Source organism: Xiphias gladius, chromosome 15, assembly GCF_016859285.1.
Source record: "Xiphias gladius isolate SHS-SW01 ecotype Sanya breed wild chromosome 15, ASM1685928v1, whole genome shotgun sequence".
Lineage (NCBI taxonomy): Eukaryota > Metazoa > Chordata > Actinopteri > Istiophoriformes > Xiphiidae > Xiphias > Xiphias gladius.
In genome coordinates, this window is record NC_053414.1 from 31,110,155 (window position 1) to 31,123,794 (window position 13,640).

The window sequence follows — 13,640 nt, forward strand, 5'->3', positions numbered from 1 at the left end:
CTGTACTTTGACTTACTGTAAAGAGAAATTTGAATGTTGGACTTTACTTTTACGTGTAGTGGAGTGTTTCTACAAAGTCTTATTTGTGCTTTTAACTGAAGTAAAGGATCTGAGTTCTTCTTCCACCACTGGGTGTTGCTTGCGTGGAGTTCTGTTTTCTAGAAAACACGTATTAACACCAATCTTATTTTAAGTCATTTAATCCACCAGTATTGAATATTAATTGGCTTGTAATAGAACAAACTACACTAAACAAGTGTAGTCAAGAATTCCTTGAAATTAGTCTTTTTGATTTATTTTTTTAAGAGCACTGGTATCTGGACATGCTGACTTATTTGAAGAAATCTTATCAAATGAAAATCACCTACTGTACTGGCAGCCAAATTTGCTTGTATGAAGCAACAGAAAGCTAATTTCTTAAATGTGAGTTACATGTTGGTGGGCATCTTCCACCACCTTACCCTTGATGCTAATAAGTGATATATACTTGATTCAATTTTTAAATCTGTCTTCAGCCAAAACTAAAGAATCCTTCACATTCTGTGTTTCTCCCAGAATTTTGTTTATTTTTTTTTTTGTCAGGATGGAAACAGCATGAAGACCATAGAACTATGCAGTGACAAAGAATACAATAACAATAACCCACGCACACTTATGTGGGACATATAATCAAACCAGGATGAAGTCTGCCCCTGCCATCAGTGTACGGCACCAATACTGTCACAGCATGACTAAGTCTGCATGCTTGTTATTACAGTCGGACTGTGCAGACACAACCACATGGACCTCACTGAGTTATCACACACTGGTCCATGCTGTCACGCAGACGGCCAGTGTAGTATTCATCATTCTATGATAAACATGTAATCCAAACAACTCCATGGTAAAAATCAGAAGCACTTCCAAGTATAATAATTATATCAGAAGGGGATGACGCTGGTGTTTGGTTTGAAACAGAGGATGCATCGTCAAATACAAATCCAACACCTCAAGCACATCCATCACAGCTGAGTCTGTCTTCTTACAGTATGTACAGTATGGACGTTTGTGTGTGTCAGAGGGGTTATGTTGGTATGTGCTAACTGTACACTGTCCTTATGTGTGTCTGTGGTGACTATCGGTAGAGGTAATCAGCTTGTATGTTGGCAGCTATCTCTGCTTCCCACTTGTCTCCGTTGTTGAGGAGCTTCTCCTTGTTGTAGAGCAGCTCTTCATGGGTTTCAGTTGAAAACTCAAAGTTAGGGCCCTGAAGAAACAAAGACAGAGGATGGACAGAGGAATGTAAGAAAGAAGAGAGGGATCAGAGGTACAAGCAGAGTGAAAAGGAAAAGAAAGAAATCAAAGAAATAAGAAAGAACAGAGGTAAAGGTGAGGATTCATGATGTAAGTAACCTTTCCAATGTGAACACTGAATATCAGCAAAGCAAAATGTTGGCAGGCCTAACAGGCAAGACAGGGGTCTGTATCATTTATATAGTGATCTCTGGCTTAAACGAAGGTTTTCAGATCTTATGACGCTGGTTTACCCTTAGGCCTTTTCCACTACTGGAACTTAACAAGCTGCAATTTAACATGTACTTTGTTTTGCTTTGTTTTATTTAGATTATTAAGGTGGGGTGACTGTGTTCTTTAGCTGGAGCGTTGTGGGGGGACTGGGTTCTTTAGTTGAGTGTTGTGAGGGATGACTCTGTTCTTTAGTTGAGAGCATTGCATGGTGACCATGTTCTTTAATTTGGACCTCTGCAGGGTGACTGTGTTCTTTAGTTGTGGGTGTGTGGTGACCGTGTTCTTTAGTTGAGAGCCTTCTTTAGTTATTTTTTTGTCTATAATTTTTATTCCTCTCGTTAATTTTTTCTAGTTGTGTAACTGTAATGTACATCTTTGACCCGCCCCAAAGAGTATTTGTGGCATTATGAAAAATTGTATTTACTATATGTCTGAACATTTTGAGGAGATGAGTTTGCACTGTGACATGGACCCTGTAACACAGGATGATACACACACCTCTACTATGGCATCCACGGGACATGCCTCCTGACAGAAGCCGCAGTAGATGCATTTGGTCATGTCGATGTCATAACGAGTCGTCCTCCTGCTGCCGTCAGCACGAGTCTCAGCTTCGATGGTGATGGCCTGGATATACACATTGTTGGGAACATTGACAATTGCTCTATCACAGGCTTTTCTCTGCTTTGCTAGCTAGTATTCAGATTAATTACAAATGCCTATATTCATTCACAACTGACATAAAACATACTTAATCATAAATTTCATATGTTTTTCACAGTAAACAAAGTTACTTATCATTTGAGCATATACAGCCAAAGTGGTTTTGTCTTGTTCATATTGAAGGCAGACATGATGCAATCAGGCCACAACTAGTGGACATTCTTTTTATGTGTGTGTTGTGTGTGTGTCCATGTGTACCTGGGCAGGGCAGATAGCTTCACACAGCTTGCAGGCAATACAGCGCTCCTCTCCTGAAGGATACCTGGTGTAACATTATCAAGACTTTGTTAAGCTTTGAAATCGAGTGCTGTTACTGCACCAAGAAAACCCTATTTTTTAAAAAAACATTTTGAGTTTTGGTCACTATTAACTGACCTTCTTAATCACTTCAATCACTTCAATTCCAAATGTAGGATTTAAGGTGCTTTCAGACAGCAAGTGGTTACTGCTGCAGCTGCAAACTGGCACTGTCAGTGTTCTTCTGAGCGGGCTGCAGCAGGGCTTTATTCTGCTGACATGGCTCCCATCTACCTCTGATCCCACTACCAGCCTGTACACCACAGGTTGCTGCTGTCCACCCATGTAAAGTCCTGGTTAAAATTATTGGCACCTCCGAATTTTAAGTATAGAATTTAGATTGTAATCAGAAATAAATGAAAATTAACCAATTTTGTATAATCAGAATATATAATAAATTTACTGAGCCAAAAAAAAAATAAAAAAAATAAAATAAAATTATATTATATATATAACTAAAAATAGACATAAAATGTACACTTGACATTGGAAACCTTTTGATGAATTAAAATTAGTTCCTCAAAGAAAATACAAAAAACAAACAACACTCACCTGTGCTTAATTTTCAGTGTTCACATGACATGCAGTAACCAATGAATTATGGATTTACAGCATAAAAGGGGGCTGATTGTTTGTGTTTTTTTTTTTGTGAAGTCAAGAGAGTCGTCAGAGCATCAGAAATGTAATTATCAACACACATAATTCCAAAGGCTACAAGGCAATCTCCAAAGATCTTGAAATCCCCATTTCAACAGTTCGTAATATTATCAAGAAGTTTCAGAGTCATAAAACTGTTAAGACATTTCCAATATGTGGTGCTAAAAAGAAATTTAATGAGAGAAGTCTGTGAAGGTTGATGTGGACTGTGGAAATAACGCCACGCGAGACATCTAAAGCGCTTCAGGCTGACCTGGAGCAATCCGGAGTGGTGGTTTCAGCCCATACCATACGCCGCACACTAAACCAAGAAGGGTTCCTTGGGCGAAGGCAAAGAAGGACACCACTATTGAAAGAAAGGCACAAAAAGGCAAGACTAATGTTTGCCACAGCCTTTCTGGGATAATGTTCTATGGACAGATGAAACCAGTAGAGCTCTTTGGGAATGCAGTGCATCAATTTGTTAATAGGTGACGAAATGAAATCATTAAGGAAAAGAACACCCCACCAACAGTAAAACACGTTTGACGTTCCATCATGCTGTGGGGCTGCTTTGCTGCATCTGGTACTGGAGGCAGTGAATGTATCAATGGAATCATGAAATCAGAATATTACAAAGGCATTTTAGAGCGAAATGTGTTACCCATTGTCTAAGTTTGAGATGAAGGTCTTGGGTCTTTCAGCAGGACAACGACCCAAAGTACAGCAGCAAAAAAGAATGACTGAAAAAGGAAAAGATGGCGTGCCATCGCAAAAAGGACTCCTGCAAACTTAAGAGCTTAAACGCATAGAAATGGAAGAGTGGCAGAAACTTCTTCTTCTATACATACAGTACTTTCTATACACCCCCGAGTTTTGTTCGGTAACCTTGGACAATTATTTTGATTATATAAAATTGTTTAATTTGTATTTATTTATGAAGATATTCTAAATTGTGTACTTAAAATTTAGGGGTGCCAATAATTTCAACAAGGACTGTTTAATTTCATCAGCAGCTACACAGCTGCTGGCTTAAAATAGGGGAAAAGGGTTAGCAATATGACACGATGAATACCAAGCTTTGCTATTTAAAACATTATGCAACTATTCTATCTTAAAATAACATGTTCAAAATTATTTTGATGGTACACTGACTTGTAATTGGGAGAACAGTGCCCCCTCCATAACCACTCTCTACCCTGAATGCCTGTTCTTGTACCAAATGTAACGTGAAGGTGTGATTTGCATTTACAACAATGGTGTAAAAATGAATTGCACTCTAAAACTATAGGGGTGTATAGTTGCAAAAAAAAAAAAAAAAAACAATTCTTGCATAATAGGGCTTTAATATAATTAACGTTTAATGTCCCAGACCTGATAATCAGACTCAGAGACTGTTTCTCCTCATTAATATGTTTGCTCTCTGAAGAGATGAATCATTCAGTGAAATCAGATTAAGTAAAATCAGCCCCTGTATAATTTCCTTCACTGTGGTTTCTGTGGTTGCCAATGGCCACACAGCAAGCTGGAGCTGCAACTGCTATGGTTTTTAGATTGAAAACAACAGAGATGGCAACTGTTCTCTCTCTGAAAGCACCTTTAAGGCAAGAGCAAAAATCTGCCAGTACTTTTATTTCCAGTGTAGGAACACGATTTGAAGGCGGAGGGAAAAGCCAGTCGTCATAGATTAGGGGGAGATGGGATATGGTTTAAATATGGAGATAATTTGTCCCATTTTCAGACAGTCTCTCTTGGAAGACATTCATAGCGTGGGCCTAAGGTTTTCACATGAAAAGCAACAGAAATAGTTGTGTGAACTATCAACAATCAATTAGATTTTTCTGAAATCATAGTGTTGTGAAATGCTGAGTCCATCAATATGATAATGATGATCTTATCTACTGTGAAAAACAATTAATCCCTATGTGAACAGTTATTTTGTCAGATCTAGCTGTTTATTAATCCTGTGAATATAAAGAGCATACCAAAGATATATGCTTTTGCACACAGATTTTATTGTATGTACGTAGAAAGGCATTGGCTTATAAAAACAGGCCATTCTGTAGGCGATGTCTAAAGGAGGACAGTTGATGGACACCATGCCACTTTCTGTTGTGCAAAGAGATAGATACGGAAAGAACGTCATATACAACAATATTTTGCACTACACCCATACTGGGTCATGTCAGATGAATAAGACAAAAACAAAACATTCAGAACATGCTACACATGAGGGAGGGCGGGGTTTCTTCCTGTTTAGGGCACTGTCTCTCGTGACTGGTGGAAGCCTGTGGAAGAAAGGAGGGACCAACTTATCCGCCAGCCAAGGGAGCGCTAAGCCACAGCGCCTCCCCAGCGTTCTTGACCAGTCAGATAGATACACATTCCCTTTGAAAAACCTGTGTAGCGCTAAGTCAGATACTCTTTTCTATGAAGTTGGCTACAGCGAATTGCTTGCAGAATGTGGTTTTCTGAATGGAAAAGATCTATGTACATGTTCAACTTGATTCTCTGGTTTGTAATAAATAAACTGAGATATAACTCATTTCCTTGACTCTTCGCAAATCAACGAACGCGCCGACAATTTAGATTTTAACATCTGAGTGGTTGTTAGTTTTTACTCCATTTGACAGACATTACACTGAGTGTTGTTGAGTTTTCATCCTCACCTGCGCAGTGCATGCTCTCCTCTGAAGCGAGGTGACAACGGTCCCTTCTCAAATGGATAGTTGATGGTGGCAGGCTCTCTGAACAGGTAGCTCATTGTCATCCCCAGACCTGACATCACAACACGATTTTTCATGTTAAAAAAAGAACAAACTGACATGTGCAGTGGCAGGGCCATTTCTGAACATTTTGGTGCCCTGGAAGAGACATTCCTCCGTTGCCCCGGATATTTTCAATAGAATTTTTTTTGCAATTCTAGTAACTTTACATTACTTTACAGTGGCATGCAAAAGTTTGGTCCAAATTTCTGTTACTGTGAATAGTTAAGTGAGTAGAAAATGAGCTGATCTCCAAAAGGCATAAAGTTAAAGATTTATCAAATTTTCAATATTTTAAGCAAGATTAGTGTATTATCTCTGTTTCGTACAATTTTAGAGTGAAAGGAGCACCACACAAAAAGTTTGGGCACCCCAAGAGATTTGAGCCTTTACCAAGGTCGCTGACCTAATTAGCATGTCAGGGCTATGGCTTGTTCACAATCATCGTTGGGAAAGGCCAGTTAAGGCATATTCCACAGCTTTATCAACATTCTGACTCCTCAAACCTTGTCCCAAAAATCAGCAGCCTTGGCTCATCTAAGCAGCTGCCCAGCACTCTGAAAATTAAAATAAGTGATGCCCACAAAGTAGGAGAAGGCTATAAGAAGATAGCAAAGCATTTTCAGGTAGCTGTACACCCAGTTCCTATTGTAAAGAAAAGAAATGGCACTTAATTGGAACGATGGAGGTCAAATTGAGGTCTGGAAGACCAAGAAAAATTTCAGAGAGAACTGCTCATAGGATTGCTAGACAGGCAAATCAAAACCCCTGTGTAACTGCAAAAGACCCTTCTGGAAGATTAAGCAGAGTCTGGAGTGGTGGTGCACTGTTCTACGATGCACAAATATGACCTTCATGGAAGGGGCATCAGAAGAAAACCATTCCTGCATCCTCACCACAAAATTAAGCATCATAAGTTTCAAAGGAACATCTAAATTGTGGATTGAGCAAATTCTGTGAGCAAACATAACACTGTCTGCAAAAAAAGCTGAGGGTTCTACAACAGGATAATGATTCTAAGCACACCACAAAGTCCACAATGGAGTACCTCAAGGATGGCCCTTTGCCATGGGCCGCGTAGTCCCCCGACCTAAAAATCATTGAAAATCTGTGGGTAGACCTCAAAAGAGCAGTACATGCAAGAGGGCCCAAGAACCTCACAGAAGGGGATAATACTAACTACTGACCATGAAAGGTGCCCAAACTTTGAATTTTGAGCCGTTTTCCTCTTTTGTTATTTTGAAACATTAAACGATGGAAATAAAAACCTAATCTTGCTCAAAATATTAAACAAATGTGTCCTTTAACTTTATGCCTTTTGGAAATCAGTTCATCTTCATGCCACTATACATCATCTTATCATCGTCAGTTAGTATGTTTGCATTCACACAAGTCCCTGTTATGTATCTGGTTTAAATAATATAAAAAAATAACCTGGTTATTAATATCCCTGTATGCCTCTAACATTATCAGGTTACTGTACACCTGTGTAGCACTGTCTCCAAATCCTCCACATCACAGACAGTCTCTCTCATTTCTGTACTGAGGAGCAGCTGTTATTAATATGTGTTTTATATAGTTTTTCCTCCAGTGTCCTGTAGTGTTTTCTATGATCACCGTAGAGGGAGTATGTCACTGCAAAAGTTTTATAGCAGGAAAGTCTGAACAGGGTACCTACTAAATGTCACTGAAACAGTAACAAAACAATGTTCTGCTCACATCTTCTGCTAGATGTTATAAAACTGAAACTAACTAACCAATATTTTTATATATTTTTTGGCTCGGCGGGTCACTCACTCTAAACGCCTTTCCTTCAGTGTTTTAATGGAGCATAGTGGGGCCGTTTTGAGAGCTGTTATTACAGGAACAAGGACTGGATTTACAGATGATATCTAGTATTTAAAATTCCTGCCTCTGGACTCTAATTAAATTTCTGAGTGTAGATCAATGTTTATCATTATATTTCTTGTTAAATCTACTGACTCACTGATGGCTACATGATAAGAGAAGAGGACACACCTGCGCACATATAGTATTATCCCTATCACAGTTATGATTTATCTTCAGTGTGGATCATGTTATAATGTTTGAATGGAACATAAGTAACATACATACATTTTTCTTACAAAGTGGTGTGCGGAAATGAGGCGCAAGGTTGTGAAAGCGGCAGTCAGCAGGTTAATGATATGACAGAGTAACAGCCCTCAACAGAGTGTACCTCTACAGTCTGCATGAAGTCTCCTTAGTATAAGGTGTTTAGTGCAAATTAACTTTGTGAAGCATTTTTAAACATGAACATGGGACTGCAAAATACACTTCTGAAATCCTTTCAAGATTACCACAGAGACCTCAATAAGGAAAGATCAAAATTTAAGAAAAATCTCAGCAGACATATTTTGATTTGTTTCACTGGAGCTGAGCAGGACGGTAATGCATTAGGAAGTGACATCAATTCATTATTTCTGGTATTACTACTTCTAAAAGGAAAATTAGTTATAGATTAATTGTTAGGTTGAAGGAAAACTGAGTGTATTAGTCTCTCTGTGACTGAAGACTGTCAAACAGGATAATTTTAAAGATAAACAGCCTTAACTTAATAACTTCAGTGTATAACATCTGTTATTGGTGTGTTGGAACTTCAGCTGACCTCTGAAGAGCTCTGTCCACAGCAGCGTCTGAGCAGCTCGGTCTGTGATGGACTTCAAATCTGTAGGAATGTCCTGGGCATTCACGTACTCTGTACACACAAACACAATCTGGGTAAAGCTGGGCGTTTTAGTGAGTAGTGTGCATATATAGTCTGTCCTGATTCAACAAATGACCATTGGTGTGAGAAATGTGAACATTAAATATACACAAAGTATTAAAATGGCTGTAATTCCACAACAGCTAATACAATAGTTTTTTTTTTTCTGCCAATAGTAAGTATTTTTTCCTGTTGATAGCAAGGATCGGTGGTGGTGATCACTGTTCTTCAACAAGCACCGCACCCATGTGTCTTTCAAACCCAGAAACACACTAAGACAGCAACTGGTCCGTTCAAAAGACCACACATCAGAACACAAGACAAGCAATCTACTGTATGCAGTCCAATGCAGTGAGGACTGCACGGAGCTATATATCAGTTAAACTCAACAACTCTTAAACAAACACTTGGCTCAACACAGGAGGGAAACTCCTCAGGTCAAGACTCAGCAGTTCACCTACATCTGAAGGATAAGGGACACTCCCTTGTATAGAAATAAAGAAACCCTCCTTTGACAGAGGAGGACATCTATGACACCACTTATCCCCCACCTACAACGCTGTCCTTTCATCCCTTCCTATTCATATTTAGCCTCAGGCGACACCACTGACTCTGACGACTGTCGTTACAACAGCCAGGAGCACTATCCAACCAAGTGACATCAATGGCCTTGATAACGACACCACAGAGATTAAATACCTGGGAATCCCCACCAGTCAGTCAGAACTGAAAAAGACTGTTAGATGAGAGGTGAAACGTCTTCAAAGATCTACAAACAAGTCCAGTTGCCCTCAATTCAACACTTCAGAGATGATCGCTGTTAATCAGCATGAGTGACTCTGCTCCTTGATTTAAAGCAAACCATTTGCAATCCCCTTTCAATCTGCCAGTACTGACAAGTGCACTGTGCAATCTGACAAAACCTTTATCTCCATTCTCTATATGCCTGCTCACCAAACCCAAATTCATTGCCATTCTTGCCAGTGTATGTGTTTGAGTGTGTGTACAGGGTGAGAAGCTGTGTCACTCCTGGCTCTTTTCCTCACTCACCATCTTTAAACGCCAGGTCTATTTTTGTTGGGCTGGCTCTAGTCTCTAAAGCTTGAAATTCACTGTAAAGCTTGAAATTCAAAATGTATACAGATGCCTATAACTGCTGACTTAAAATAAATTGAATTATACAATTAATTTTTTACTGCGGTTACTGATATACAGCAAAATATTTGCATCGAAGGAGGAAGGGAGATGGTCCCTTTCGAGCCCCCCCGCTCTCTGACATATGCTGTGCTTTGATGCAGCCGAATTCAGCTTTAGTTGGTCTCATTTACGTGTTTTTTGTGTTCTGTTGTCAGAATCCCTATTATATGACCACTACATTGTCTGACAAAATGAACAAAAATACAGGTTACTAACAGCAACTGTGCTTTGAGATTGACCAAATTGACATTTAAAATGAGTCAGGACAGAGAAAGTAAAAGGCTTAGATTAATTTAATTAATTCTATCATTAAGAATTATTGTTACATACTGTTGGCAAGTACTGAAAAAAAGTGGCATAATCTTCAATAATACTGGGCCATATCAACCCTATTAGTTTTCCATCATAGATTAATATTTGGACAAAAAGGTTGACTTTTAATTTGCAGTATATGTGGTATTAAAAAGGTCTTAAAAAGTCTTAAATTTAATGTTGTGGACCCGGTTAGCCCAGTAAAACGCGAGTTAATTTTACGATACCAGAAAACCTGACCTGAACACAAAGAGAGATGGGTCTTATCTCACTTTGTAGTACAGGCCCCTGAAAGACCTTCAAAAGGAGACACATCCATGACAACAATTCAACACAATGAGCTGTGTTTGTGTGTTGTAACAGTACTTACTGAATCCCTCCCTTTGTGCAGAGACACTGAAGGACCTCAGTAGATTCTGGCTGGTCACAAACGTGCCTGAAAATAACGATTCATTAAAAAGTGCATTAATCATTAAGATCACTAGAGTGGAAATGTCCTTTAGACAGTATTGTAATACATCACAATGACTATACAATTGAAAGATACTATGCAGGTACCTGATGTCTGCTTAATAACATGAGGTACTACCACAAAGACACAATTTCCTATGTTTGACCATCTGCTGAAAGCAGATATATAATTTTTTAATCTGACAGGGCCCTTTGCAAATTATATTTTATTTCTTACTCACTGTTTAACTACCGCCATGCCGGTGGCACTCAAAGAAAAGAGAAGCTGGAGCTCGTCTGACAATGGTACCATAGCAAGAAGTCTTTTGTCAGACTTGATAAATGTCATGCAGCTTTGGGATGACTCTGACAATAACCCAACACTAAAAAGCCCTTCTGCCACATATACAGAATCAAACCTATGAATGAAATCAGTCTAAGATGTATCCATGCCACAGTAACTAGAAAGACTGACAAGAAATGAAACTTTGTTTCGGTGGTTATTCATCAAATTTTAACCATGATTCAATTATATCTGGTTTAAATGTTTTTTAAAGTCAAAATAGCTAGACTGGATTATTGTCTCCATATGTTTGTACTAACATTACTAGAATTTTTGTTTGTGCAACTGAATATGGTGAAAAATCTTACCTGGCCTTGACACACAGTAAAGTAAACGCAATGTTGAAGCCATGATATCTTTGACACTGAAACCAAACACACAATAACAACGAGGAACAGTTCAAAAATAGTGACTGTATCAATGCATTATCATATATTTATTATTTGAAGCACAAATCGGTCTCTAAATATTTAAGTAAACAATTCCTCGCTACTCCCAGTTGGCACAAATTAGAAACAGTGTAGAGTTGATTTTGACAAATACTTAAGACACACACACACAGACACAGGTTTATTCTGTGTATATACTTGATATATACAGACTAATGACAAATTAAAGGAAAAACTAACAAAGTGTCTTAGTGTGATGTTGGCCCACCACATGCCGCCATTGCAGCTTCAATGCGTCTGGGCATCAAATCTACAAGTCTCTGGAACTTTACTGGAGAGATGAACACCATTCTTCCAAAAGATATTCCCTAACAAAGTGTTTTGGTGATGGTGGTGTAGAGCGCTGTCTAACATGTCAGTCCAAAATCTCCCACAGGTGTTCAATTGGCTTGAGATCCGGTGATTGCTAAAGCCATAGCATATGATTCACATCATTTTCATACTCATTAAACCATTCAGTGACCCCTCGTGCCCTCTGGATGGGGGCACTGTCCTGCCATGAGGTCGAAGGAACTACCTGCAGAGCTCAGAGAGAGGATTGTGTCAAGGCACAGATCTGGGGAAGGCTACAAAAAAATCTGCTGCATTGGAAGTTCCCAAGAGCACAGTGGCCTCCATAGTTCTCCAATGGAAGAAGTTTGGAACAACCAGGACTCTTCCTAGAGCTGGCCGCCTGGCTGAACTGAGCAATCAGGAGAGGAGGGCCTTGGTGACAGGTGTCCAAGAACCCGTTTGTCACTGTGGCTGAGCTCCAGAGATCCTGTGTGGAGATGGGAAAAACTTCCAAAAAGACAACTATCACTGTAGCACACCCCCGATCTGGGCTTTAGGGCAGAGTGGCCAGATAGAAGCTTCTCCTCAGTGAAAGTTATCCAAAAAAGCACCTAAATGACTAAGACTGTGAGAAACAAGATTCTCTGGTCTGATAAAACCAAGATTGAACTATTTAGCCTCAATACTAAGTGTCCTGTCTGGAGGAAACCAGACAGGACACTTAGAATTCGTTGTCTGAATACTTATGTCAATGTCATATTTCAGTTTTTTTTAGTAAAATTGCAAAACTTTCTAAGATTCTGTTTTCGCTTTGTGGTTATAGGGTGTTGAGATTTTTTTTTAAGCACAAAGCTGCAACATAACAAAATGTGTATGTGTGTGTGTACACACACCATTCCGCCACAACTTTATAACCGGTAACTGTTTTTAATATTGTGGCTGATAGGTGCTGCGAACGGTGTTTTAACGTTACGGTTTTTGAGTTGCAAACGTTATCCTTATGTCCCTTTATGTTATACGGTCACGTACTGAGGCACAGTAAACTAACTTAAATGTAATTTTGACTATAAACTAACCTTGAAGAACGTTAGCGCTAGCACTTAACGCTTCTTCGGTAGCATGACATTGTTCAGTTTGCCAACAATAGCTCGCATAGCAAAACACACAAAATACCCCTGTGACCGATCCACTTCTAAGCACACCACACATGTACTATGCACAATAAATGGTCCCTGACTTTGGATTTACTTTGTGAAGCGTAAAGGTATATTGCTAAACAAAGCTAGCACTGATTAGTAGCCGAGTTAGATCACATACTGTCAAGGACTTTTGCACAAAGGTCGCTTGGGGTGAATTAAGGATCATTCTAATCCTTGCAAGATCATATATGAATGATAATAAATTGACTATTTGGTGTGACTTGAATGAACTTTGTAAGAAACTAGATTTTTGACTTGAAATAGTTTAAAACTCACCGAAATGTCGCTATTTGGCCTTCTGAACCAGAACAGCGGACGATTTGCGGAACGGACCCTGCGTGTATAGGAAGTTATACAACGTGTTACGTTGGTCGACGTCCGACCGACGAGCCATTTTTTGTTTGCTCGTTTTTGGGTTTTGTTTTTTTCTTCCTTTAATAACAGAAGAGTAATTTCATGAAGCAATATATAGGGTGAAAAAAAAAAAACAAATTAAGAACACTCAGGGCATTAAAACAAACACATAGGATAGTCAATCAAGAAAAACAGAAATATAAATACATATATTGAAAACGGTTCGTTTAAATTTTAGTCTTTCGTTTTCCCTTTCAGAAACCTATATTCACAAATGAGTGGTTATTTGAGTTTTAGTTTGAAATGCAAAAAATAAAATTGAAATACAAGCCGTTTTTCTTTTCTTCATGGTCAGAAAGGTATGAGCAAAATGTTAAAATAATGGTTTGA

The 13,640-nt window shown here is 38.8% G+C and overlaps 1 protein-coding gene across 1 annotated transcript; it reads right to left on the reverse strand.

The window, feature by feature from the left end:
* Window positions 1-525: 525 nt before the first annotated feature.
* On the reverse strand, window positions 526-13,296 carry ndufs8a (NADH:ubiquinone oxidoreductase core subunit S8a). The gene is made up of 8 exons (XM_040145727.1): window positions 13,173-13,296; window positions 11,284-11,339; window positions 10,553-10,618; window positions 8,575-8,664; window positions 5,832-5,940; window positions 2,428-2,491; window positions 2,005-2,133; window positions 526-1,246 (listed from the first exon to the last, which is right to left on the reverse strand). Exons 2-8 carry the CDS (start codon window positions 11,324-11,326, stop codon window positions 1,115-1,117), a joined length of 633 nt encoding a protein of 210 aa, XP_040001661.1. The 5' UTR covers window positions 11,327-11,339; window positions 13,173-13,296; the 3' UTR covers window positions 526-1,114.
* Window positions 13,297-13,640: the final 344 nt, after the last annotated feature.